The sequence below is a fragment of the Neolamprologus multifasciatus genome, chromosome 7 (genome assembly GCF_963576455.1).
Source record: "Neolamprologus multifasciatus chromosome 7, fNeoMul1.2, whole genome shotgun sequence".
NCBI lineage: Eukaryota > Metazoa > Chordata > Actinopteri > Cichliformes > Cichlidae > Neolamprologus > Neolamprologus multifasciatus.
Window position 1 is genome coordinate 66,469,767 of NC_140445.1, and position 27,910 is coordinate 66,497,676.

Below are 27,910 nucleotides of genomic sequence, written 5' to 3' on the forward strand. Positions count from 1 at the left end.
TTTTGCAGTATAACTGACATTCAGCAAATGTTCCACAGCTTCTTGAATCCCAAAGAAAAACTTTGGTATTATTTTTGTGTCTTATGGTTTTGTGACCTCAACCTTGAGTTTCAGATGAAGGTCCATGTGTTTGGTAATGGCCGATCTCCAGCGGCGGCCATCTATGGTTTGAAAAGAACAGATCAAACAGTTCACAAGAGTAAGACAATGGAAGTATGTGTATACCAACAACAATCCAGCTGACCAGCTAGTCTTTTCTTCATGGCTAATCAAGCCAACTCAGCAAAGCGCAACCTTTCCTCGAAACATCTCAGAGTTGTCGGGTGGTTAACAAGAGCCCAGCTAACATCAGATGAATCACACCTGATACTCATTCCTGGTAAACATCATGTTATTAAAGATTATCAGAAATGGTGACGGTTCCCAAGACCTGTGTCAGAGGTCATTCTTCTTGTTTGTGTTTGCTTGTTGTGTTTGGTAGTGTATATATGTTGTTTCTGGATTTGGCATCTTATAGATGCCAGGCCGGGAGTGTACTGATCCCAGTAAAGTAATTTAAACTTCTGCATATAAAACAGTTTTATTCTGGGGCACAGCAGTGTAAAGAGGCATTATTTGGTGTTGAGTTTGTACAATCTGTAAGTATGTTTCAGTTGATTTCATGATTCACAGATTGTTATTTTCTTGTAATTTAATTGTCTCATGATTAAAGTTAGTGAGGCAGATGGTAATATCCAGTCAGAACTAAGTATGTCACTGTGGCTTCAAAACCTTGCAGAGTTACTTTACTTGACCATATATTGAATAGGGTGTGCGACTGATGTGAACTTACGTTGTTACATAATTTATGTAATTACACTGAAATTGTCTTTTATCTTTATCTATGTTTGCTTACAGTTTAACAAGTATGGTCCAGTAAAAGTGTTTTATTGGACACTTGTTGAGCTCACTGTCCGTGTAAACTGTACAGCGCATGGTGAGGGCAGCAGCAACATCTTGACTTTAAACATGTTACAGAATTTTTAAAGATTTTTTTCAAATATTTCAGCATATTTTCTCGAAGGTTTTTCACAGTTTTCTTTCATAAACTACCTCTGAGATATTAGGCCATTCACTTTCTTTACCCCTGTAATACTCCATCATCTGTATCAATCAAACCCAGCACAGTGCTCTTAGACTACCAAAGTTTGCCATTCCAGTACAAAGAAAAAGAACAAATAAGTGGAGAACAAGGCATTGAATAGACACCACTAGCCTCTGAATGCAAAAAGTGGTTGAACAATGTGTGCTGTTCTTTCAAGGTGGGGCTAACCTTTCACATAGAGCAAAGGGTAAACAGCTGGCTGAGTTACGCGTTTATAATCAGGTCAGCCAGCTACTCCTCTCAGTGCAGTCCAACTCGTATGACCATGTTTCTTTCAGTTGTGCTGCTATGGATCTGCATTTTCTTTATCTTCCTTCAGGTCAAATCCAAAAGGCCAAAGAACTTCCCACCAGGACCCCCAGTCTTTCCCATACTGGGAACCATTTTGCAGCTGAGTTTAGAGAACCCCTTGAAGGACTTTGAGAGGGTAAGAAAAACCTTGCAATGAAATGTGTTTAAATGTCATATTCTTATCCCACTAGTGGATTTATTAATAGTATTAAATGGCTCTAAATGTTTAGATACTAAAACTCACACATAAATTAACATTATTGTGATTTTCCTGACATTAACAGATTCAAGAGTTGTTGTGGTTTTATTGTTAAAGACATGAAACCATGAAACAGCTGTGACTGGTAAATGAAATCATTTGAAATCCATAAATCTTACACTATAACGATTTAGCAGGAATGTTCAGTAACATTGCATATCAGCTAATCTCTGTGGTAAACTAAGGGTTGTGGTGTATTATCGTTTTGTTAATGTACTTTGAAGTTACAAATTTGCAATAACAACATGCACGCTAAACATGCAATAAACAGCTTTCTAGTTACCAGTACAATACCTTTTATCTCATGACTGTTAACTTCTGCCTATATAAACTTGTATGGTACTTCCCCTGAAGGTCAGTAAACACTGAATTTAAATAATTTGGTAAATATGTTTAAGTCCTTTAGAAAGAAATGTTGATCTGAATATGTTTTAAATGATTTCAGTCACTGTCATGTCATTTTGTTCCCTCCCAGCTGAGGAAGTCTTATGGAGATGTCTACAGTATTTTCATCGGTCGTAAACCAGCTGTAGTTATCAATGGGCTGAAGGCCGTAAAGGAGGCGATGGTGACTAAGGCTGCTGATTTTGCTGGACGACCCCAAGACTTGTTTATTAATGATATCACCAACAGGAAAGGTAGAACAGATGTTATCTATCAAAAAACATAACATCTGTTACAAAAAAAAAGCCAAACAAAGTCTTTCTATTTCTTTCTGGATTCTAATGTTGGAGGTTTTAGTTTGTTGTTATTTGGTGCGTTCATAAGAGAAAATACTCATTACTTTGGAAATAATCATGGTGGCAAAACAGACACAAAACATTGCAAATAAATTGATGTAAAATTAAAAAATACATCAAGCTACATTATTACTAATAACTTCCATCCATCATACAAAAAACTACAAACACATTTTTTTTAAACAGCAAATATAAATCTAAATTATAAGATGATCTAAGTTTTCAAACCACTTTGGTTCATGTTCTTTGAAACAAGCTGGTTAAAAAATGACTTGCTTCACATGTTCAGGCAATGAAATGTTTTTATTGCACGTGTTTGCATGTTTAACCAGAGTCTAACATTCCCAGAGCAGCTTCTATCAGTTGACCTGTTGCTTATTTTAATATTCTCATAGTTATCCTGGAATTGCACTACGGTTCACGGTTAAATCAATAATTGAATTTTAGCATGCATGCTAGAGATGCTAACAGTCCTTTCTGACTGCAGTGAAACTCCAGTGAGATGCTGGTGTATCGAGCTGTACTGAATAAAATATAAATAAAAGATGAAATAAGCCAGAAAGTAGAGCAATGATGACAAATTGTCAGCATTGATGATCTTTACGTCTTTCCCTTCTTTGTGTTTCTAATTTTGTCATAGGGGTCGTTATGATAGATTACGGCTCTAGTTGGAGGGAACATCGTCGCTTTGCTCTGATGACTTTGAGGAACTTTGGTCTGGGGAAGAACTCGATGGAGGACCGGATTCATGAAGAGATAAAATATCTTGTTAGCACGCTGGAGGAGAGCGTTGGTAAGCGTTGGTCCACATAACTGAATTTTGTCCTGAGCCGTTGTTTCCATAATGTTCTTTTGTGTTGTTTTACAATGCTGTGCTGTTACATTACCAGGTAAAACCATGAGTCCTCGAGTTATGTTTCACAATGCGGCCTCCAACATCATCTGCCAGGTTCTGTTTGCTAGACGCTACGAGTATGACAACGCATTAATCAAACAGATTGTTCAGTGCTTCACTGAGAATACCAAGATAGTCAATGGACCGTGGGCTATGGTGAGTAAAAGCATGTTTCTGAGGTAACAAAGTTTCCTCAGGAATATCATTAAGGCGGAGATTTTACTGCAACAATTGCACCTGTAACAAAACTAACATGCAGATGTTTTTGTCACATCTAGCTTTAGCATGTTAGCGTGTTAATTTGATAAGTAGAACCAACAAAAAAGGAAAACCAGGATTGGTCGCCTCTGATGATATTCAAGCAAATTACCCAGCTTGTCTTTCCTTTCAGCTCTATGACTCTTTCCCTATAATTCGTAACCTGCCACTGCCCTTCCAAAAGGCCCTTCAGAATATGGAGGTAATTTTAATTTTCACTTTTACAGAAGGAAGAAGTAAAATTCTTTCAAACTGTGAATAATGTCGTTTGCTCTTTAGACTTGTAGCAATATTACAATTGATTTAATCAATGAGCACAAGAAGACCAGAGTTCCTGGAGAGCCACGAGATTTTATTGACTGCTATCTGGATGAGCTGGAGAAGGTGTGTGAGTGTGAAAAGAAACAGATCTGTTTTACATATGTATTAGGCATATTTAAAATCAAATTAATTTAATCCTACTTTCTAAAAGGAAATGCCTAAATACTTCACAGAAATGTTTTTGTTTTTATTTTACAATTTTTAATTAATTTCCAGTAACAGATTAAGACATTTGTCTTACAATAATTGTTCCCCTTTTTTGTAGCGAGGCAATGACGGGTCTTCATTTTCAGAGGACCAGCTCATTATGTACTCTTTAGATCTTTATGTTGCTGGGACTGACACTACCTCCAACACCCTACTGACTGGTTTTCTTTACCTTATGAACTACCCGCACATACAAGGTAAACCGGCACATGTAAATAATGCATGTTATGGTTATTTGTCATTGAATTCTATGACTTGTCTGTAGCCTTCACATAACAGAGTCTAAATTGAAACACAGCTTATAAAAAATGTAGGCGGGGCCAAAAGGAGACCTGCTTAATCATTATGCATTTTCAACTTTCTTTTGAACCCCAAATTATTACTTACAAAATACAGTGTTATCATGTTGTGTAAGCTGTCGAGGATACTTGAGGGCACATGGGAGTTTGCCCAACTGGCCTATATGTGTTTTGTGGACTTGGAGAAGGCATTCGACCGTGTCCCTCAGGTGTCCTGTGGAGTGTCTGACCCATTGCTACGGGCCATTCGATCCTTATACAACCGTTGTAAGAGCCTGGTCCTCATAGCCGGCAATAAGTTGGGCTTCTCTGCTTGGGCTGCTGCCCCCGCGACCCGGCCCCGGATAAATGGAAGAAGATGGATGGATGGAAGCTGTATTGTGAAATGTGGATGTTAATGTGTGATGTTATCTCTCTTACACAGAAAAATGTCAGCAAGAAATAGATCAAGTATTGGAAGGGAAAGATCGAGCCAGTTTTGAGGACAGACACAAGATGCCTTACACCCAGGTACTGTATATGTTAGAGATCTTGCTACTTACAGTTGTCCTCTATTTAGACGAGTTGCGCTGGGTCTTCATAGATCGAGGGAAATCATATGATAGGATGCCAAGAGAGGAACTATGGTACTGGATGAGGAAGTCAGGAGTGGATACAAAATATATTAGAAAAGTGTAGGACATGTACGAGGACAGCAAGACAGCGATCAGGAATGTAGCAGGATTTGAAAATTGGTTCAAGTTGGGGCTGGAATTACTTCAGGATTGGACCTTTTGTTTACAATGACAGATGAGATCAGGCAGGAGTCTCTGTGAACTTTAATGTTTGTAGATAACATTGTGATCTATAGTGAGAGTAGGGAACATGTGGAAAGAGCCTGCAGAGCAGACGTATGCTCTGGAGTGACTATGATGGTAAACATTAGAAATCAGAATATCAGAAGGACAGCTCACGTTGATCATTTTGGAGACAAAGTTGGAGATGCAATGCTGAGATGGTTTGCTGTACACATGTACATCCCTCCTCTGTGGATAATTTGGACAAAGGATAGTAAAGACGGAGCTGGCAGGTAGGAAAAGAGGAAGACCATAGAGAAGGTTCATGGATATATTGAAGAAGGACATGCAGAGGGTTGGCGTGACAAAAAGAGGATGCCAGAGATAGGATGAGATGGAGACAGTAAGCACAAATTCCAGCATTTCAGCTGAATTAAAATGTTGTCAAATCGGTGTCATCCTGAATCTTTTGCTTCTTCAAAAGAAGCAAAAGATTTCATGGTCTGGTTGTCTTGGCAACAGATCCAAAATCTTAAAACTACAAAACGAATTAGAAGATGCACATAAACAGCATTATTCAGGAAACCATCAGCTCTGCTTTTACTGAAGGAATTGGTCTGACTTGATGTAGACTTGATCTATGGACCATAAAAGAAGCATTTCATGGTAAAGGAGTATCATCATTAACCTTTTCCATGCTTTGAATAGTTATTTGTAATGACTATTAGAAGGAACATTATTTATGCAAACAACATGTTTTAACGTGACGCATAACATGTAGTAATGCTGCTGTGCGATAAAAAACACATGGAGTACTTGGACAAACTCCACTGGGTGTTGTTCTTGCAGAACACTGGTGTGTGCAGACAAAGTAGTTTTCATGTGATTGCAGGTTAATTAATAACAACAGGTAACGATTTGTTTTAATGAGGAAATTAGACTGATATGGCTTTTTATCAGGATTTCTTACTGTGTTCAGATCAATTCCATATTAAGTAACAGTGAAGAGAGCCCTCTGAATAGAAAAGCTCTCTGCTCAGACAAAGATAAAACACAGATAATCTCTTCATCCAGGCTGTGATTCATGAAATACAGAGAGTTGCCAACACTGTCCCTCTCAGTGTCTTCCACTGCACCAACAGAGACACAGAGCTCATGGGATATTCAATTCCCAAGGTAAGGGACGACTGATTAAATCATTTTTAACATTAGATACAATAAAGTCAAGAGCATTCTTAATGGACTTGTCTTTGCATTTGTTTTCTTCTCAGGGAACAATGATCATCGAGAATCTGACCTCAGTGCTCAGCGAGGAGGGACAGTGGAAACTCCCTCATGAATTCAACCCTGAAAACTTCCTTGATGACAAAGGAGAGTTTGTTAAACCAGAGGCCTTCATGCCTTTCTCTGCAGGTACATGAGCACAAACACGCTGGCTGACACAGACAGGGCCGATTAACCTGTAAACCCTGCTTGAAATATGCATGCCCCAAATTAATTGATTATTTCTCTATGATTACAAACTCGGTGTAAAATATCTTGGTATCATAATAAAGTTAACACTTGTGAGACTTAATAATAGGTAGAAGCATCGGAGCAGATGTCACTGTGTCAAACATGAAGGCTTTTTTTCCTTTTTGTCTTTTATAGCATGTAAAATATGCCGTAGTTAGTAGACCAAAAACTTAAGAAAACTATGAATCCACATATGGACATGCCCCTGTTCCCACAGTAGCAGGGATGTTGGGTAAATCTGTTTGCTTTTGATAACTTTGAAGTGTCTTGTAATGCCTCAGGTCCTCGGGTGTGTCTCGGAGAGGGTCTGGCTCGCATGGAGCTCTTCCTCATCATGGTGACTCTGCTGAGGAAGTTCAAGTTCATCTGGCCCGAGGACGCAGGAGAACCAGACTTCACTCCAGTCTTTGGGGTCACTATGACTCCCAAACCTTATGACATGAAGGTTCAACTCAGAATGCCACAGTGAGCCAATGTGCTTCATAGAAGGAGAAAGAAACAATTTAGTCTTAGTCTTTAGTCAATTTAGTCTAATTTTATTTTCATTAATTGTCCTTTATTCAATCATGGTTGGTTGGTTGATGTCCTATGATTACTGAAAAAACAGTGAGACTTTGTAGAACATGTCCTATTTTATAAAATCTTCTTTCACGTTTAAGAAAAGACTTTGAGATAAGAAATGTTCTGCTGGGCCGGTTTCACTGAGATGTGCATCAGCACAGCGGTTCTCAAGCTGTGGGACATGGAGCCACTGTGGGACATGAGCATTGATGACAAGGGGAATAATCAGAACAACTAAGTTGAATGAGAATAATTTATGCAGGATATGCATATCTGTACGATTTGTGTAGGAAAAAATAAAGGAAAGATCCCCGTACGCTCTTGCTGAGTCATTTTTATTTGATTTTGTTTATTTTTTGTCCCAAAACATTTGTGGAGCTTTGGGGGGGCATGGCAGTGAAACGTTTAATGACTACTGTTATTATCCATGAAGCAGAGTCTCCAAAACTCATTTTTGTCTTGCTTCTGTCTGAATCACTTTCTTCCACATAAAGGACATGTCCAGCAACATCAGGGCTACAAACAACCAGTTAAATAATGAATGCTCTTTAACCCTTTAAAACTGGTCGGAGCAGCACGCTCCGTTTTGTGTAACTATTTTAAATCCCGGTAGCTCTGCAACCACGTGAGCTAGCGCAATAATTTTTTTTGCATATGAAACCGGAGGAGTTGTACTTACATCTTATGCCATCAGCTTGTCCTCGGTCACAGTTTCCTTCCACATATAACTTTGCAAAAACTGCATAAAAAGCACTTGCAGCAACAAAAACATAATATTCCAGAAACACGCTTTGCTGATCCGATCAGCTGTTCATAACACTTCCTACGTCCATCAGCGTGAACTATCGCATGTCCGCCATGACCTGCCCGAAACCAGAAGTGACGTCATTTTCACGGAAATGTAGTTTTTTACCATCAGAGCCTCATGAGCCTATACTGGTGTTTTTAAAGGTTATGTTTGACTTTATGACTTTCTGTGTCGTTTCTGGGATGCTTAGGACTCATATTGCACTGCTGGAAATAGTTTATTTTGATGCAGATGCTGCTTTTTTGCAAATTTGCACAATAATATTTATTTTCGTTTTTCCTGCAGTGTATAAAAATTGGTGTATTTCAAAAATAAAACTATGAAGACACTCAAAATAAATTTCCTGTGGTGGGAAACTATTTTGTGCAACTTTTTTGTATTTACAGTTTTGAGGGATAAGCCTCTTAAATTTCTCTAACTAGAAATATATGTTAAAAAACAAAAACGATTTTCAATTTTTTTGTAGTTTATTGCACTTTTTTGCAATTTATGTAATTACTATGCACTTAATGCAGACATATTATTAAAATTTAGCCTGTAATGGTTGTATTGATGTATAGCAACTTGAAATGCTCCCAAAAATGGCTCCACAGCATGTAGAAATATAATATAAGCTCTGGCGGACTTGGTTCTATGGTAGGTCTTAAAGGGTTAAAACCCAAACCAATGGTTACCACATCCACTGAGAAACCATCGACTTAAACTTTACAACTTTGTAGTTCACATCAACGATAGTTAGTCTGTAAGTGATAACAGTCAGCATGGAAGTGTCATGGTTCTCGGTCCTTTTGACCCAGCATTTTGAGTTTTTGTGTTTCTACATCATTTTTCTTTAAATCGTGGTTTATAAACTCAGGATTTTGTAATCCTGAGTTTATTCCATGTTAGTTTCTTTTACATCCAGGTCCTCCTTGGCTGTGTCCCATTTCAGGATCTGCACGCTTGAAGTACGCGCACTACACGTACTACGTACGGCGCGTACTATAAGTACGAGAAGTGCGGAAGTGAGAGGCTTGTGAAATGGGACGGTATATGCTTCGTCGCGCTGTTCAGGTTGCCTAGCAACCATGATACTAACCGCGAGACACGTTACATACAGCTTTGTTTGACAGAAATGAAGGAGAAAATTGTTTTGTTGGTCAATCATTTTTGTCATGACATCACTTTGATTAGTTGAGTATCTGAGGCTGAGACCACAGGACTGTAAAACATGATTCAAGGGCTTCATTTCTGTACCGAACAGTCATTTAAGATTAGTTAGTAAATAATAATTAGTTAATGTTGTTCATGAGACTAAAGTCATCTCACTATGGTAATGTAAATATAATATGGCCAATATTATAGTATTGTCAGATTATTATGATATATACATATATATATATATATATATGTATATCACTGACTTTCAGCTTGTTGTGTTTGTGGATATATGACTGACTTTAATTATCCATAAAATCATCAGATTCTCTGTAAGATTAAGGTCGACTATATGTATATTTAGAAGTAGAGGCTTTCAAACCAAGTTAATGCTGAAAGTACAAACATCACTAATGTCACATAACTTTGCCGACATGTGGCCAACAGTAATGTTTTAATGTTCTTCATTATTAAACATTCGCACATAAATAAGTGACGTCATATTCAGTACTTACTTTTGACAGTTCACTCTTGGCCGCTCCCTTCTGCCGTATTTTGCAGCAAAATTATCCACACCCACCGCCGCGCTATGAATTGTGGGATATATGGGACCACGAAGCGTGCACCGGACCACGCTTGATATTTGGGGAAATCGACGGCGCATTTGGAGTATGCATTTCAAGTACACTTCGAATTGGGACAGCCGTCGTTGCGTGGCGGTGACGTAACCGCACTTAAAATGCGTACTTCAAGCGTGCAGACCCTGAAATGGGACACAGCGCTTGTGTCTCGGTCCTCTGTGTTCCTCTCCTTGTGTTCCACGTCCTGTCGTCACTTCTCACTGTTTCCTGTTTTATTTTGACAGCCTCGTGTTTGGTGTGTTTGTTCATTTGTGTCAGCTGTGCTCCCCGTGCGTCTCCACTTCCCTCGTTACCCTCCTGTGTGTATTTATGTCTGTCCTGCATCGCTGTCTCTCTCGTGGGTGTGTTTTTCCCTGCATGTTTCTCTGTATGTTGTGTTTATGTTCTGTATACTAGTTTAGATTAGCTTAGTATTGTATCTCCAGCACTCTGTCAATAAAGCTGTTTGAGTTTCTCTGTCCTGTGATTCTGCACTTGGGTCCTAACCTGCCTGCGTCACACAGCTGTTTCATGACAGGAAGTCACTTTAAAACTCAGATTAAATAATCTATGAACCAGGGTTAAAGGGCTGTGTCTTTTGGTTAGTTATTTTGTTCTAATTCTGATCTGATTCGACTCGTAAGTACTTTTTTTGTATTTTGTATTTTCGCTATTTGGTGATTTTGTGTAGTATTGTGCATGTTTGCATACATACTCTGTGGAAATTCTGAATTTGTGAATACAGAACAAACAAATTCAGAGAAGAAAATACTGACAAGTCATAATTTTGTGCATGAAATATTGGTAAGTATGGTTAATGCAGGCATTTCTGGGTTCTGTTGTGTTCAGTTTTTCTAGAAGGAAGTACAGGAGAAATATGTGTCTTTTAAAAACATTTAATTTGCTTCGGCAGTTAAAAAGTTACAGTGCTGGACTTCTCTGTGAAATCAGCCGTCTGTCTTCACACGAAAACATGACTCTGAATCGGGCTGTACAGTTTTATACCTCAGGAATAACACATTTTATTATGACTATCTTCTTCTGGAAGCAACATGGTGACCTCGGATCTCCTCCTTTTCCTGGAATGACAGAGACAGAAAAGAAAACACCTCCCTGCCTAGCCTTGATTAATTAATATCATCCTACTATTATCAGTATATTATAAGTTCTGGACATTCTGTTCGGACTTCCTTGGTCCAGAAAATATCATCCTGACTGTTAACCAGTGTGATGTGTAAGCATACTGCAAAAAGACGCCATGTGCTCTACGTCAGTCTCAATATTTCAATTCAGTCGTAGCGCTGAATGAGGATCCCGACCCTCAAAAACACGCCAGCTTTTTTCTGTAACCAGAAGGTCGCCGGCTCGATCCCCGGGCTCTCTGTCCTGGTCGTTGTGTCCTTGGGCAAGACACTTTACCCTACCGCCTGCTGGTGTTGGCCAGAGGGGCCGATGGCGCGATATGGCAGCCTCGCTTCTGTCAGTCTGCCCCAGGGCAGCTGTGGCTATATCTATATAAATCCAATCCATTATAATGAGCTGAAATGTGTATATAATTAAAAAAAACAGCTTTACTTAATTATTCTAACAGTTCACATAGTTTGTGAATGAATTCCAATGGGTCTTCAAAAATGAGTTTGAGGATCTCCTACTTCATATAGTGAATCATATAAAGCTCATATGATTTACTCATGAAAGTGGCCACTTTCATATATTGTTTTAATAACTATCCAAAACATACAAGTTTCATTTATATAATTTTTCCAGGGATCTTATATCTGTTTTCACTCTTGTATGCTTTTCATACAAGTTTCACACAAGACAGAAACTTTATAAGATTTATATATATCGTCGCGAAATCGATCAGTGTAGAGCAGTGAGACAAACCACGGAGGCCCCAGAAAAATGCAATCAAACGACGAGTTTATTAACACACAGGAGAAAACATCAGCATATGTCCTCTGACAAAAATACATGTTGTAGACACTTGTAAAGCAGTCGGGTACAGCCCCCCCCCCCCCCCCCCCCCATGGCCTCAATTACAGATGAAAATAGGTTCCAGACATTAGTCACAATTAATGGTACATCTTGTAACTTGAGCTAAGCCTTCACGCAGTTCTACCCAATCAGCCAGGAAGCTGGGAAACTCTGATTCAGTTAAAATCTCTGCTCTAGAAAAATCAAACTCTCTATCTGATGTTTCACAACAAACCAACACCGCCACTAACTCCTCTCCGGGCTCCCCATGAGTGACAGGTGTCGGCAAAATAGTGAAGGTAAAACCAGTGAGAGTTCTCGGATCAATTGTGCGCAAAAGAGCCCTGCTCATTTACTGCGTCGAGTCTCTTAAAGACAAGGTAACACACTCAAATAATTCTATAACTTCTCTAAATCAGGAGGATGTTCACACCGTCATTTATTACTGCGTTTCTTGCTTATTTAAAATAACTCCGGTGTCAGAATCACAAATAATTTACCCTGTCCAGTGATACTGAATTTCAAAGTCAACAAATATGCGGTCACAAAAAGTGGAAACCGCCCTCTCCGCCTCTCGTGCGTCCTGTCCTTGCACAGTATTCAACTAGGCAACGAAATATAATGGAGCAGCGGAACAAAAAGTTTTCTAAATCTGATTCACTTATTTCTGCAGACAGTGTAAAACCATAAGGGGTTTCTGGCGTTTCAGCGTAACATGTGCATCTCATGTAAAGAAAATCCCTTATGCGTGAAAATGAGCATGCCTTTTTATCCAGAGTAAAATGAAATTACTACACCCCATGCAGTATCATTATCAACCTGTTATGTTAAAATCAAAAGGAGAAGTGACCGCACCCAAAGTTGTAACTGCACACTTTCTTAACCAGAAAGAAGAGAAAAGAAAAGAGACTTTAAAGCCTCACACACGCATAACCTGCTTCCAGCGGCACTTAAATCATTTCAGACAGTTTCTTACGTCACAGCGAATCACACAACACAGCTGCACGTCTTTTGTGAGACCTCAACGGTCCGCAGACTTTGAGGAAATATCAACAGAAACACGGCTTTTTTACGGACCACAGCGGGTCTCCACAGACACAGGTAATGCTTTAATCATCTCTCATAACCTGCAGTAATATTATCAGAGTTTCTTCAACACAGTGAACCTTGATTTCCTTCCGCTGTTCCAGATCTACTGTTTAGATCAACTGGCGTTGGTCGAACAGATGTGTGGCAGTCTTGCGTTTCAGGAGCTGCTACCGACAAACCAGCAAAAAAATACGCCAAATGTGTCACCTGTGACACTTGTGAGGTTATCTCAAACACACTCCGTCAGTCTTGATGCTGTTGAACAACAAAAAGTTTAAAAATGTCGCGAGTTTACTTGGTGATTGTCTCATGCGCGACGCGATCGCGAAAACAGCAAACAATTAACACCACGCCGATGTTGTTCACGGGACAGCAAGAGTAAACGATCGGGAGACTCTAGTCGTCGTTATCGTTTTATTTCTCCGGTTTCAGCGTTTTTGCTTCACAACTAAAGCGAGCAGTTTACTTTGTGCACTAACATGGACTCGAGTCAACCAGCGCCACCTCTGGCCAAGTGCCGCAGCCTACAGCCAGATCAACCTGTGACACACATCTGCAGCACGTTTGAATTTGTTTCATGCACAACACATTTGTACTTTCAATTGTCTGTTTGTGCGTCATGCAAATAAACCTTTGACAAGAATGAAATGATATCATATATTCCTTATTGGCCTACATTTGTACAAAATTCCAAATTATATACACAAGTCATAGAAATCACCGTCCCCGTTCATCATGATTGTAATATTCTCTTTTTCCATAACAACATTGAGTAGAGGCTGAGTGGCTACACTCACCCCTGGTACATCCAAATCTACCCACAAACATGTTGACAGATGCAATCCCAGCAATGTGGATTGTTAACACTAAAAACAATCAGTAAGCAAAGACAACAGGGATCAATTGTTTCTGTTTATTTAGCACCCACAACATTTGTAGTCGCCTTCTGCAGAGGGGAAGTCCACACACACTGTGGTACCACTTTCCACAGAAGGTGCAATATGAAAGATTGAATGAGATTGTCAGAGTCATTGTCTGACTGTTTATTACTAATCACCTGCTGTACATTCACAGTAACTGCATCTCCTGACAAATGTTTATTAGATTGACCACACTTATACAGACTGTATATAACAACCAACTCTAAAATGTTTGTTTGCAGAGAAAAGACACAGACGGACTACGCTAACGACATGTGATGTTACAACACTAGTGAAATATTAGTGTCATTTCATTCTTGTCAAAGGTTTATTTGCATGACGCACAAACAGACAATTGAAAGGTACAAATGTGTTGTGCATGAAACGAATTAAAACGTGGTGCAGATGTGTGTCACAGGTTGATCTGGCTGTAGGCTGCGGCACTTGGCCAGAGGTGGCGCTGGTTGACTCGAGTCCATGTTAGTGCACAAAGTAAACTGCTCGCTTTAGTTGTGCAGCAAAAACGCTGAAACCGGAGAAATAAAACGTGCGAGGGGAACGATAACGACGACTAGAGTCTCCAGATCGTTTACTCTTGCTGTCCCGTGAACAACATCGGCGTGGTGTTAATTGTTTGCTGTTTTCGCGATCGCGTCGCGCATGAGACAATCACCAAGTAAACTCGCGACATTTTTAAACTTTTTGTTGTTCAACAGCATCAAGACTGACAGAGTGTGTTTGAGATAACCTCACAAGTGTCACAGGTGACACATTTGGCGTGTTTTTGCTGATTTGTCGGTAGCAGCTCCTGAAACGCAAGACTGCCACACATCTGTTCGACCAACGCCAGTAGATCTGGAACAGCGGCTCACTTTACTGTTACGCTCAAGCTCACGGCTGGCTTGAGTTCTCTTAAATCATATGTCAACTCCTCGGACCTCTGCGTCCGGTATTACTCTTTTTCTCACAAATAAGTGTCTCCCAAAATGATCCTCTGATCACAACCTATTTTTAAACCAAGGTCCCAAGTCTTGGTAGATGGTCAATGTCCAGTTGTGGACACTCATAAAGCAGTGGGGTACGCGCCCCACCCATGGCGTCAATTACAGACATAGCTGGCGATTTTTTGTTTTTATGGGCCGATCGATTTTTTTATTTTTTTATTTTTATTTTTTGGAAGGGTTTAAATAATGAAAGGTGTTGGATTGGCCAATTGGTCATGATCGACTCTGGGCTGGACCAATTACAGCCGAGGAGGTCGGATGCACCCTCCCCCTTGTTTAGCAATCTTATAGGCCATCCATCGGCTCTTTGTTACTTCGGAAACATGGCTTAAACAATTTCCACGACGTAATCCGATAACAACCGATCTCTTTACCCGTCGGCTTCCCGTGGCTGTCATGCAACAGGTGTTGTGCCAAAAAGTGATTTCCAATGTTTGCGTGTATTTTTTATGTGTAATATCTATGTTGGTAAATAGACTTCGGTGAACAGCGTTTACAAAGGGGCTATATATGGAATTAAAAAATTATCTGTTTTTTCAAGTATCTTTACAACTCTGTGTTATTGTACTTACATTATAACCAATCCGCTCCTTTATCCCCACTTTAAATATTTTTACAGAACTATTGTAATAGTTGAGCCATTTCTGCTGTCCAACTACTTCTTACAAAATACATTTTTAATGTTAATTAGACTTTTTTTTAACGGCATAAATAAAGGTTATATAAAAGTCACTGCCAAAGACTGATTGCGGCTTCTACCTTGTTACACTAATGTTGTTTGTAGCTCAATATGACTTTATGTCATCCATGAGGGATGCATTTGACATGTTTCACATATTATAGCACAACAAGTTACTTATAGCAATTTAAATACGAGCAATCAGTTTTTGGCAAATACCGGCTATTGCAGTTAATAATACAACAGCTTCTTGCCATTTTTTGTGTTTCTTTTTATCGCTGTGTAACTGAGTTCAATTGAAAGCCTGCATGCGCTAGTACCGCATGCCACAAGTTCCCAGAATCCTTTGCGGTTTTACCCCTGAATGACGTCACATTTTTGGTGGGCCGGTCTCTAGTCAAAATGCCCGGGCCGATTTTTTGTCCCAGTCCAGCCCTGATTACAGATTAAAATAGGTTCCAGACATTAGTCACAGTGAATGGTACATCTTGTACATCTTTAATGGCTATAAACAGACATCGAACTTCTCTTTTCTATAACATCTTCCATACAAGGTAATAACTTCAAGCCTTCAGGGTCTCTGGGGCTAATTATTGACTCTGGTCATCTGTTGCCAAGTAGAGTAAAATATAGTGAGACACCAAATGAGTTAAGGCCTCAGGCCTGACACATTCCTAGATTACTTGTGTTATATGTATTGTAAGCATGCATTGCAGCTATCCTTCTATGTTGTAGTTTCCCTCAGCATGGATCACCTGGACAGTCACGCCAGTGAAGCTTAAGACCTTTAATGAACCCAACATCAACTCGAAATAAGCACAAATATGCAATGTGTATGAAATACTTCTAACCGTACTTGTAATAAAAGTTAACATAAAGGATGGATCCTCAAATGAACATCTTCAATAAACAACTTTAATGCAATATCAATACTGTGAGAAATATTATTAAATGGAATAATGCTGTAAAGATTGTTATTAATGCAGTTATAATGATGCAGATTATATGGCAGCAATAAAAGAATTTCTGTATCTCCACAATATCTTTTCCATATCGTCATGGAAACCGTGCACAATTTTTTTTTTTTTAGCTTGACATGCTTTTATTTAAAAGTAAACAAACAGAAAAGGGAGGGCCAATGACTGAACTACCCCTTTAAAAGAGGCTAACCATGTACACTACTCTTTTTTTCAGTGCATTCCTATCTGTCTCAACATGTTTGCTTCACTTGTGCTGCTATGCCTCTTCATTTGGATCGCCATCCTTCATTTCAAATCCCGGAGGCCCAAGAACTTTCCACCAGGACCTCTTAACGTGCCCCTACTGGGCAGCGTTTTTCACCTGAGCCTAGAGAACCCCTTGAAAGATTTTGAGAAGGTAATAAAAATGCTGTTTGTTGAATTGTGTTGTTTTATCATTTTAACCCTTTAAAACCGATGGTAGCGGGCACGCTCTGTTTTGCATGACTATTTTTAAATCCCGGTAGCTCTGCAACCACGTGAGCTAGCGCAATAATTGTTTTTGCATATGAAACCGGAGGAGTTGTACTTACATCTTATGCCATCAGCTTGTCCTCGGTCACAGTTTCCTTCCACATATAGCTTTGCAAAAACTGCATAAAAAGCACTTGCAGCAACACAAACATAATATTCCAGAAACAGCTTTGCCGATCCGATCAGCTGTTCGTAACACTTCCTACATTGGAATAGACGTCAGCGCGAACTATCGCATGTCCGCCATGACCTGCCCGAAACCGGAAGTGATGTCATTTTCGTGGAAATGTAGTTTTTTACCATCAGGGCCTCATGAGCCTATACTGGTGTTTTTAAAAGTTATCTTTGACTTTATGACTTTCTGTGTGGTTTCTGGGATGCTTAGGACTCATATTGCACTGCTGGAAATAGTTTATTTTGATGCATATGCTGCTTTTTTGCAAATTTGCATTATAATATTTATTTTCGTTTTTCCTGCAGTATATAAAAATTGGTGTATTTCAAAAATAAAACTATAAAGACACTCAAAATAAATTTCCTGTGGTGGGAAACTATTTTGTGCAACTTTTTTGTATTTACAGTTTTGAGGGATAAGCCTCTTAAATTTCTCTAACTAGAAATATATGTTAAAAAAACAAAAACGATTTTCAATTTTTTTGTAGTTTATTGCACTTTTTTGCAATTTATGTAATTACTATGCACTTAATGCAGACATATTATTAAAATTTGGGCTATAATGGTTGTATTGATGTATAGCAACTTGAAATGCTCCCAAAAATGGCTCCACAGCATGTAAAAATATAATATAAGCTCTGGCGGACTTGGTTCTATGGCAGGTCTTAAAGGGTTAAGAAAGGAAAAATGGGCCATTCACATACAGGCACGTAACAGTACTGATCTTACCTTTTTACTGTGATTGCCTAATATGTTGTTGGGATAAAACTGACTCTCTGCACAGTTGGCATTTACCCAGCCAATACTGCAAGTCACTGGACAGATTGGACCTTACCTTCTTGACAAGTCAGTATTTGCCAACAGAGTTTTTCTGTATGTGTGAAGGGGGTTATCTCTATGTTTCCTTATATAAAATAATAAAAGAGCAGTATACGCTTCAAAAAATCAATTATTTTATTGAGTATAATTTGTCAATATAGCTTTACTAATATGCCACAAGCTGTGTCTACCAGGATGCGTACACAGGGTCCTATTTTCAGGTCATAGTAGAAAAATATTAAGGACATAAATTACATTTCATTGAATTTAATTAAAAACCAGAATCCTTTTTTTCATAGCTGCTTTAGACCATATAAAATGTTAATTCCTCTGGTCGGTAAATATGTTTAAAGCCCCTTCAAAATGTAATATTCATCTGAGGGTGTGACGCATGGATTTCAAACTTGTCATTTTGTTTCCTCCCAGCTGAGGAAGACTTATGGAGATGTCTACAGTATTTTCCTGGGGCGCGAACCAGCTGTAGTCATCAATGGTGTAAAGGCCATGAAGGAGGCTATGGTGACCAAGGCTGTTGATTTTGCTGGACGACCTCAAGGCTTGTTCATTAATGATCTCGTTGATGGGAAAGGTAGAATTTACATCATGTTATATGCGGTATAATGGAATAATAGTAAAATCATCTTTATCAGAAATTCTAATTGCGACTCAGAGTCAAATGTACGTTTTGGTGGGTGTTTTGTTGCTGCCCCTGTCGTGACTTTCGTGTGCATCAAAACAAGCGAAACAGACTCACAGCGGTTTATGTTTCCTACCTGGGAAAGTTGATGTTGCTGATGTTTTACTGACTTTAAACTACACTGTGAGGATCAATTGTTCACTTACGTTTTAGGCCAAGAGGTTGGAGAGCTTTGGAACAGGAAACATTTTTGAGTTCTTTCTTCTTTATGTTGCTCAACCTGTTGTAGGAGTCTTTATGGCAGATTATGGCTCTAAGTGGAGGGAACAGCGTCGCTTTGGTTTGACGACTTTGAGGAACTTTGGTCTGGGAAAGAATTCAATGGAGGAGAGAATTCATGACGAGATCAAACACATCATCAGTACCCTGGAAAAGAACATTGGTATGTTCATCGATGGGTTCACGCACCAGTTTTGCACGGTGCTGTTGGTTGCAGAATAGTGATTTGTACTCTCGTACAGTGCTGTCTTGTTTCATTATGTCTCCTACAGGTAAAACAATGAGCCCTAGGGTTATGTTTCATAATGCAGCCTCCAACATCATCTGCCAGGTTCTGTTTGCTAGACGCTACACGTACGATGATGAGTTAATCAAACTGTTTGTTGGAATCTTTAACGAGGTTTCAAAGATAATCAATGGACCGTGGGCCACGGTGAGTAAAACTGACACCAATGCTATCGAGGCAAAGTGTTTACAGTTTCCTAACAGGTCTGTGAGACTGCCTGGAGCATGCCAACATGGCTACAGTCTTCAGCTCAGTCTAGAGCTGAAGGTGAAACGTCTTCAAGATCAAAATCCACTGTGGAATAACTGCTATATTCTTATTGTTTAGAAGTCAGAATGGACTTTGTATCGACTTGTTGACCGTCCATCTAACATAGTTTTGCCAGTCAAATAAAAATCTTAAAAGTTATCTTCAGCAATTCGTCTTCTTCCACCAATTTTGTTGTTTGGTTGTTTTTCTGCAGCTGTATGACTCTTTTCCTATAATACGTAACCTGCCACTGCCCTTCCAAAAGGCCTTTAAGAAAATGGAGGTAATGTTGAAGATCATTCTTACCACACGTTTGTACAATAAAGGTAAAAACATACGCATGCACACTGTCAGTGAAAAGCGAAAAGTACGAATGAAGAATTGCATGTTTTAGATTTATAAGAATCTTTCACGTCGCATGGTGAGCGAGCACAGAGAGACCCGAGTTCCCGGAGAGCCACGAGACTTCCTTGACTGCTACCTGGATGAACTGGAGAAGGTGTGTGAGCGTGAAAAGGAAAGCAATAAATAAATGGACATTCTCAGTATTTACTCAGTATCTTGTTACATAAGTATAACACTCATACTCTTATATGTATGATAAGATACATTTTTGTCTTGCTTGAATGTTTCTTACAATTATCACTCTCTGCATTTTTAGAGAGTTGATGAAGAGTCTTCATTTTCAGAAGAAGAGCTCATTATTTACTTGCTGAATCTTCACTTCGCTGGGACTGACACCACCTCTAACACGCTTCTTACTGGTTTTCTTTACCTGATGAACTATCCACACATACAAGGTAATACGACTCCCGCCGTACTCATTTATAATCAAGAAAAATTCAACTTGTTGGCACATTTATAGTAAAATTTTTGTTTTATTTGCGTTATCTGTCCACTGGATATTAGTTTGTGCACACGAGATGTTTTTGTACTCTAGACTAAAACAAAACATTTGATTTTGATCCAAGATTTTGCTTTTTACTGTGAACAAAAAGAGTCCCTGCCAGAGCTGTGCTTTCACAATCTTTTAATAATATGCAACAATTCCCATGTTAGAACTAGAGATGGCACGATACCACTTTTTTATGTCCGATACCGATACCGATATCATAAATTTGGATATCTGCTGATACCGATATGAATCCGATATAGTGTGTTTTTTAATCAGTAAAACTGTTTTTTTAATATCTTGCTGCTTTTTGTATAAGTTCATACTCAAGTTAAAAAACAACAACAACACTAAAGCTATTCTGTTATACCTGTATGTAAAAAAAACACACTGCACCCAAAATATTTCATAGATCAGCAACACTGATCAATCTAATAAAGTTAAACCTACCCCATCCTCCCTATTCTGGTATTTTAAAGAGTACTTAGCAGAAATATTAAGCAACCTAACTAATAGGGTTGCAAACTCCCAGCAAAAGCAAATAGGGAACCACCCTCTTCCTCATTATGCTTAATCAATGTAATCAACTTTAATTTGATGCAGGGTGAAAAAAATTCACAGAAATAAATTATTTTTCAAGAATAATTAAATAGATTCAACATCTTTCTTCAGCAGAATTGCAGACTGCTCAGATGGTATCTTCCCAAAGGAAAAAGTACTACTACTAAAAAGTACTAGGGTATATTAGACTTAACAGTTACTATATACAGTAATGGACTTCTATACATTTTACATCAGATTAAAACTTTGGGTGTAAGATTCAGATAATTATTAAATAATCAAAAGCTAGATATTTTAAATGAGAATAAGAAAGAAAAGTATGTCTTTGTGCCCCCTTTTGCCTGTTCATGCCCTATCGGCCCCCCTGGCTAAACTTTGCTAGATCCGCCCCTGCACAGTTACCAGCCGTCAGCTGCATAGAAAAAGATCCTGGTGTAGAAAGTAATATTAAATAAATTCTAACAACAGCTTATCAAGCTTAATAGTGCTGCTGTTGTTCAGCCGCTGGTTTCCTCTTTCTGGTGAGAAGTGGGCCAAAAACAAAGAAGAGAGACGGACTCGCGACAGAAAAGCCGATCAGCTGATCATTAAGCAGTTTCACGATTGAAGTAGCAGCAGGAGAGAGAGAGAGAGAAAGACAGTTGCTCTATATATCGGTTGTTAAGCTTAACGCGGGAATGCTTTACAAACATTCAGAGATGAACTTACACACTTGCTTTACTTCTCTCTGAGATAACTTCCTCGGAGATGAAATGTTTGCTAGCAGGCTACAAATACACACAGCCGCTCTATCACGTGACCACACTGCTCCGGCTCGCCATGTCGCCAAGTTTTGTGAGGTGCTTTTTTGATATTTAATGGATCGATTACATTTTTTATTTCTCTCCGATATCCGATCCAGTAATTTAGGTCAGTATCGGACCGATACCGATACGTAATATCGGATCGGTCCATCTCTAGTTAGAACCTAATAAAGTATACTTAGAAGTAGCTGGAAATGGTCTTTAAGCCTGTGAAATTACATATGAATTTGTCCACTTGTAGCAGCTGGATACTGGGTGGGTAAGACTACACGTCTTTCCCACCCAGTATCCAGTAAGGGTCCTGGCTAGACCCCTCATGCTAACCAAAAACCCTGGAATGGCGCGGCTACGTCTGCAGCCCGTCCGAAGCACGGACACAAGAACGTTTCACTGCACATTGTACTGTGTATGTTACTAATAATCAAGCTTGTTTGTTTTTGTTCATGTTAGGGTGTCGAAAAACAATTACAGCTAGGGATGCACCGATACCACTTTTTTTGGAAATGAGTACGAGTACTTGCATTTCAGTACTCGCCCATACCGATACAGAGTACTTAATAAAAACATGATTTAAATTTACAGGTAACAGCTTTAGTCCTATAATTTAACAAAAAAACAACAACAAGAGACTGGTTTGGAATTAAGAACATTTACTTAAAATGAAAAGCATGTTGTTTGCAACATATTACAGAATAAATAATTATAAAAAACAAAATTTAATTTTAAATTTGTTCGTCTGTTTCTCTGTTTGAAGTCTCACTAGCACAGTCACAGCTGGGATGACATCAGAGGCTAGTGCGTCGTAGCTGCTCACTTTTTTAGTTAGTTCCTCAAAGGGGGCGAGGATGGCAACAGTCGTCTCCATAAGAGCCCATTGGTGAGCGGTGAGATAGTCAGGGAGGTCGTGCTCGGACACGCCCAGCACTCGCTTTTGCTCAATGAGGGACTGGAGCAGGTAATACGTGCTGTTCCAGCGCGTCTGTACGTCCTGCTGCAGTCTCTTTATTGGCTGGTTGAGCTGTCCCTGAATGTCCTCGAGGCGGGAGTAGGCTAAGGCGGAGTGTTTAAAATGCCCAACTATTTTCCGTCCCACTGCCAGTGTTGCCAACTTAGTGACTTTGTTGCTATATTTAGCGAGTTTTCAGACCCCCTTAGCGACTCTTTTTCTAAAAAGCGACTAGCGACAAATCTGGCGACTTTTTCTGGTGTTATTGGAGACTTATTTATGACGACTTTTTGACGTGAAAACGCGTATCGCTCTTACTCTCAACAAGCAGCGGTGCTGCCGTGGGCGCCTCACCCGTGCCAAAGCGCTCACGGGTGGAGGATAGTCCTCCCCCGCTGCTATCAGGGCAGGTGATGTTCACACCTGTGCATCCAAACGGCAAATGAATCGCGCATGAGCGAAGCCGCTGCTCCCGCACTGACTGTAACACAGTCAGTTCTTCTTTTACTGTTATGCTGTTTTGTGGATAACAAGGTTTAAAACTACTTATAAACACACACACAGTAACTCCACCAGAGTGCCTATTTCGGGTCACTTTTGCCGGTCCAAGCCCGGCTAAAGGAGCAGGGTTGGAATTGTGACATTAAAAAAAAAAAAAATTGCTAAAAGAAATTTAATTTGTAGTTCTAAATAAATTCTAACTGCATTTAGGACGTTTTTTACTCACTTTATGTCTCGTCCACGATGTTATTTCTCTCTCCAACAACGTAGGTTACAATTATATTAGCATGACAAATTATGCAAATTAGGTGATGACGTCATTTGGTGACTTCTAGCGACTTTTAGGACAGCCAATAGCGATTTTCCTTACTGAGGAGTTGGCAACACTGCCCACTGCTATAGCATCAGCTATGCTCCTCTGTGCTAATAAGCGTGGGTAAATAAGCGTGGGTAAATAAGCGTGGGTAAATAAGCGTGGGTAAATAAGCGTGGGTAAACTCTTTGTACTCGTTGTCGTGTTGGGATTTTGGTGCTTGATTAAATTACTTGTGTTAATTGTGCTACCTTTTGAGCCTCTGGACAATTTCGCTGAGCACAATTTGCAGTCCGCCTTTGTTTTCACGTCTTCGTTCACTTTGAAATAGTTCCACACGACTGACTTGTCTCGCCTGCCCTTCTCCCCGCTCTGAGCTGCAGCCGGGGCCTGGGGGCGGGCACTCGGGGCCTGGGGGCGGGCACTCGGGGCCTGGGGCGGGCACTTGGCGCCTGTGATTAACCCCTTACATGCCGCTCAAACATGGACAGGTCTCAGACCGTGGTATCGGGGGACTTTTAACGAGTACTTTAGAAAATGTGGTATCGAGGCCGATACCCGATACTGGTATCGGTATCGGTGCATCCCTAATTGCAGCAAATGAAAAGCACCCATTATTAATAACTTGTCTAATCCTATGTTTAGTTCATCACTCGTGACATTTACCACATTGCTAATTTTCATTTTCTCTTTAAATAGCATTAACTGTTGTTTGTTATGTAACATTTGTTTTTGACTTTCTTTACAACACATTGTATGATGCAACATCTCCCACAGAACGATGTCAGCACGAGATAGACCGAGTGTTAGACGGGAAGGACTGCGCCAGTTTTGAAGATAGACTAAATATGCCCTACGTGCAGGTACAAACCATACAACATATGCAGGGTATTGCAGACTGAACATTTCGACTGGTTATGTCGCTGTAGTATTGTCATGATCGAGCCAGCGTTTTGAGTTTTCATTTATGTTGATGGTTTGTGTTTAAGTTCATTTAGTTATAAGCTGCTGGGTTTCCCAGTTCATTGTTATAAATAAATAAAATAAATATTTTTGCTCTATACTACATAAATGTCTTAATCCAGGCAGTGATTCATGAAGCCCAGAGGGTTGCCAACACTGTTCCTCTCAGCGTCACCCACTGCACCACCAGGGACACAGAGCTGATGGGATATTCCATTCCCAAGGTAAGAGGCAACCGGCTACATAGGTTTTAGGAACAGAGGCAATGAAGAGTTTTCTTAATGTCTTTTATTGTTTTGGTGTTTTTTCAGGGTACACTAATTATCCAGAATCTGACCTCAGTGCTCAACGAGGACGGACAGTGGAAATTCCCTCATGAATTCAACCCAGAAAACTTCCTAAATGACCAAGGAGAGTTTGTTAAACCAGAGGCTTTCATGCCTTTCTCTGCAGGTACAAGAGCATAGACAAATACAGCAGCAGAGACAGGGTTGATCAAATATGTGTTCTACATGGTACTGAGACCTGTTTTAATGTCTCAGGTCCTCGGGTGTGTCTCGGAGAGGGTCTGGCTCGTATGGAGCTCTTCCTCATCCTGGTGACTCTGCTGAGGAGATATCAGTTCATCTGGCCCGAGGACGCAGGAGAACCAGACTTCACTCCGGTCTACGGGATCACCTTAACTCCCAAACCGTTTAGCATGAAGATCCAACTCAGGACACCACAATGAGATGGTGTGCAGACGCTGTAGCTCAGTGATAAAAATAGAGTCTATATATATATAAAAATAGATTAGTAAATATTATAAGAACAAGTAAGAAAGAATATTACCACAAATTATTGGAGCAAAGTAGAAGTAACACACAAGAAACATGGAGGATATTAAATAGTATAATCAAAAAGGGCTCAAAAAATAAGAATTATCCAGATTATTTTAAAAAAGATAAAGATATTGTGCTTGATAAAACTAAAGACATTGCAAATGAATTTAATGATTTCTTTGTAAATGTTGGCTTTAATTTAGCAAAAGAAATTCCAGAGTCAAGAAATAATAACGACCTAAATAAGCATATTACTCAGAATGTGTCCTCCATGTTTATTGGTGCTGTAACTCATAGAGAAATAATTAACATTGTGAAGACATTTAAAAATAAAAAGTCCACTGACTGTTTTGGTATTGACATGATATTAGTTAAAAGTATTATAGAATATATAGTGCAACCTTTCGCATACATTTGTAATCTGTCCTTTCAAACTGGTGTATTTCCCTCACAAATGAAAATAGCAAAAGTTATTCCAATCCATAAAAACGGAGAGAGAAGTCAGTTTACCAATTACAGGCCAATATCACTGCTCCCACAGTTCTCAAAAATTTTAGAAAAGTTATTTGTTAATAGACTTGATAAATATATTGAGAAGCATAATCTCCTAAGTGATAACCAATATGGCTTTAGAGTGAAAAGGTCCACTTCGATGGCAGTGATGGAACTTGTAGAAGGGATATCTAATGCTATAGATAATAAGGAATATACTGTTGGTGTTTTTATAGACTTAAAAAAGGCGTTTGATATGATTGATCATTCTATATTAATGAATAAACTAGAGAGATATGGCATAAGAGGGTTAGCATACAAGTGGATGAAAAGTTACCTGGATGACAGATATCAATATGTCGAATTCAATAATGTAAAATCTAAGTAGTTGAAGGTAACTTGTGGTGTTCCTCAGGGCTCTGTGCTGGGCCCTAAATTATTTATATTATACATAAATGACATATGTAGCATTTCCAAACTGTTAAAATGTGTATTGTTTGCTGATGATACCACTCTGTATTGCTCAGGTAAAAACCTAGAACAGCTTCTGACTACAGCGGAAAAGGAGTTAAATATATTAAAAAACTGGTTTGATGTAAATAAGTTATCATTAAATATAAAGAAAACAAAATTGATTATTTTTGGCACTAGACAAATGAAAAATGTATCTAAAATCAGGGTTAATGGAATTGAAATTGAAAGAGTGTACGAAAATAAATTTCTTGGAGTGATAATTGATGATAAGCTGAGTTGGAAGTCTCATATAAACCATGTGAAAACAAAAATGTCAAAAACCATTGCTATTCTCTATAAAACAAAGCATGTCCTGAACAAAAAATCATTATACACACTCTATTGTACTCTGTTGCTTCCATATATGACTTACTGTCTGGAGATATGGGGTAATGCATATAAAACGAACACTCTTCCTATTTTCAAGTTGCAAAAAAGAGCTATAAGAATTATAAACCAATCAAACTATATAGAACCAACTAACATTTTGTTTATTAATCTGAATACCCTGAAATTTTATGATTTAGTTGAATATAAAATGGCACAGATAATGTATAAAGCACAAAATAACTTGCTTTGCCCCAGTACTCAGAAGCTGTTCAAAGTCAGAGAGAGTCAATATGACTTAAGGGGAACAGATTTCTTTAAAAAAAACAAGATAAGGACAAATATAAAGCAGAGATGTGTTTCTGTTAGAGGAGTTAACCTGTGGAATCGTTATGACAGTGATTTAAAAAGGTGTAGTTCATTTTCCTTGTTTAAAAATATGTTTAAAAATAGAGTATTAGAAAAATATATATATCAAGAATGAAAAGAGCAAAAAAAACAAAAACAAAAAAACCTCTTGATTCTTTTGCTTTGATGTAGTTACTTATCTAAGGTGGAAAGTTTTCTGTTTTTTTGTTTTTTTCTTGTTTGTTTGTTTGTTTGTTTTGTTTTTGCTTTGTTTTATTATTTGCTTCGAGCCCTGTGTACAGGAGCTGCATGCTAAAAGATCTTTTGTTAAAAGGGTTGGCGTAATAAGCAAATGCTTCAGCCAATACCTTTTGATTAGCCTTGTCTCATGCTTTCTTGCTTTGTGGTAGATCTTTGTTCTGTATTCACTGAGATATTTGAATGCTAATCAATAAAAAAAAAAAATAAAAAAAATAGAGTCATACTTAGAATTGAATGAAAATAAATTTCTGCTGCCTTAAAGTCAACAGTCACAAAAGTAAAATATACATAAATTGGGTGAGTGCACCTATCCCAACATAGGGTTTGATCCTTAATTAGTCTCTAAACTATGTATTAGATTTTCCCAAATACTGCAGGGTCTACCCTGAGGCAGCGCTTTGTGTGATTTGGAGCTATAAAAAAACCTGACCAACAGTCGTCCAACATCTAATTTGGAAAAAAAAAAGTGTGGATGTGAATCACACCCATCACTATGTTAGTAAAGAGTGTTTTCTCTCATAGAAGTGAAACAATAAATCCATTACAACCCAGATGTGTGTGTGGTTTTACACTCTCATTGTTATGCACTCTTTTTGAGGTCATCTTTTGTGACAGTTAATTTTAGTTATTGGTTGTTCAGCAGATCTCCCTGGTTTTCAGACATTAACAGAAACTCATTTACAACTGTCCCAGATTTAAAAACTCATGTATATTCTTTACATCAGCCCGAAT

At 38.8% G+C, this 27,910-nt stretch overlaps 1 protein-coding gene across 5 annotated transcripts; it reads left to right on the forward strand.

Annotated features, from left to right (window-relative positions):
• The first annotated feature begins 971 nt into the window (after positions 1 to 971).
• LOC146515964 (cytochrome P450 2D15-like) lies at positions 972 to 27,735 on the forward strand. Of its 5 annotated transcripts, XM_085165641.1 has the most exons (18): positions 1,356 to 1,571; positions 2,170 to 2,332; positions 3,075 to 3,227; positions 3,325 to 3,485; positions 3,721 to 3,789; positions 3,867 to 3,972; positions 16,771 to 16,877; positions 18,413 to 18,575; positions 18,913 to 19,065; positions 19,175 to 19,335; positions 19,652 to 19,720; positions 19,832 to 19,936; positions 20,099 to 20,237; positions 24,231 to 24,316; positions 24,539 to 24,640; positions 24,728 to 24,869; positions 24,959 to 25,185; positions 27,395 to 27,735. In XM_085165641.1, the coding sequence occupies exons 1-17, from the start codon at positions 1,404 to 1,406 to the stop codon at positions 25,144 to 25,146; spliced, it is 2,235 nt and encodes a 744-aa protein (XP_085021767.1). In that variant the 5' UTR covers positions 1,356 to 1,403; the 3' UTR covers positions 25,147 to 25,185; positions 27,395 to 27,735. The 5 variants fall into 5 exon arrangements, 4 of the variants coding, with proteins under 4 accessions (XP_085021764.1, XP_085021767.1, XP_085021765.1 ...); XM_085165639.1 differs by lacking the exons at positions 1,356 to 1,571; positions 2,170 to 2,332; positions 3,075 to 3,227; ... (1 more) ...; positions 3,721 to 3,789; positions 3,867 to 3,972 and adding an exon at positions 12,778 to 12,909 and having other exon boundaries at positions 16,695 to 16,877; positions 27,395 to 27,729; XM_085165640.1 differs by lacking the exons at positions 1,356 to 1,571; positions 2,170 to 2,332; positions 3,075 to 3,227; ... (1 more) ...; positions 3,721 to 3,789; positions 3,867 to 3,972 and adding an exon at positions 14,326 to 14,493 and having other exon boundaries at positions 16,695 to 16,877; positions 27,395 to 27,729.
• Positions 27,736 to 27,910: the final 175 nt, after the last annotated feature.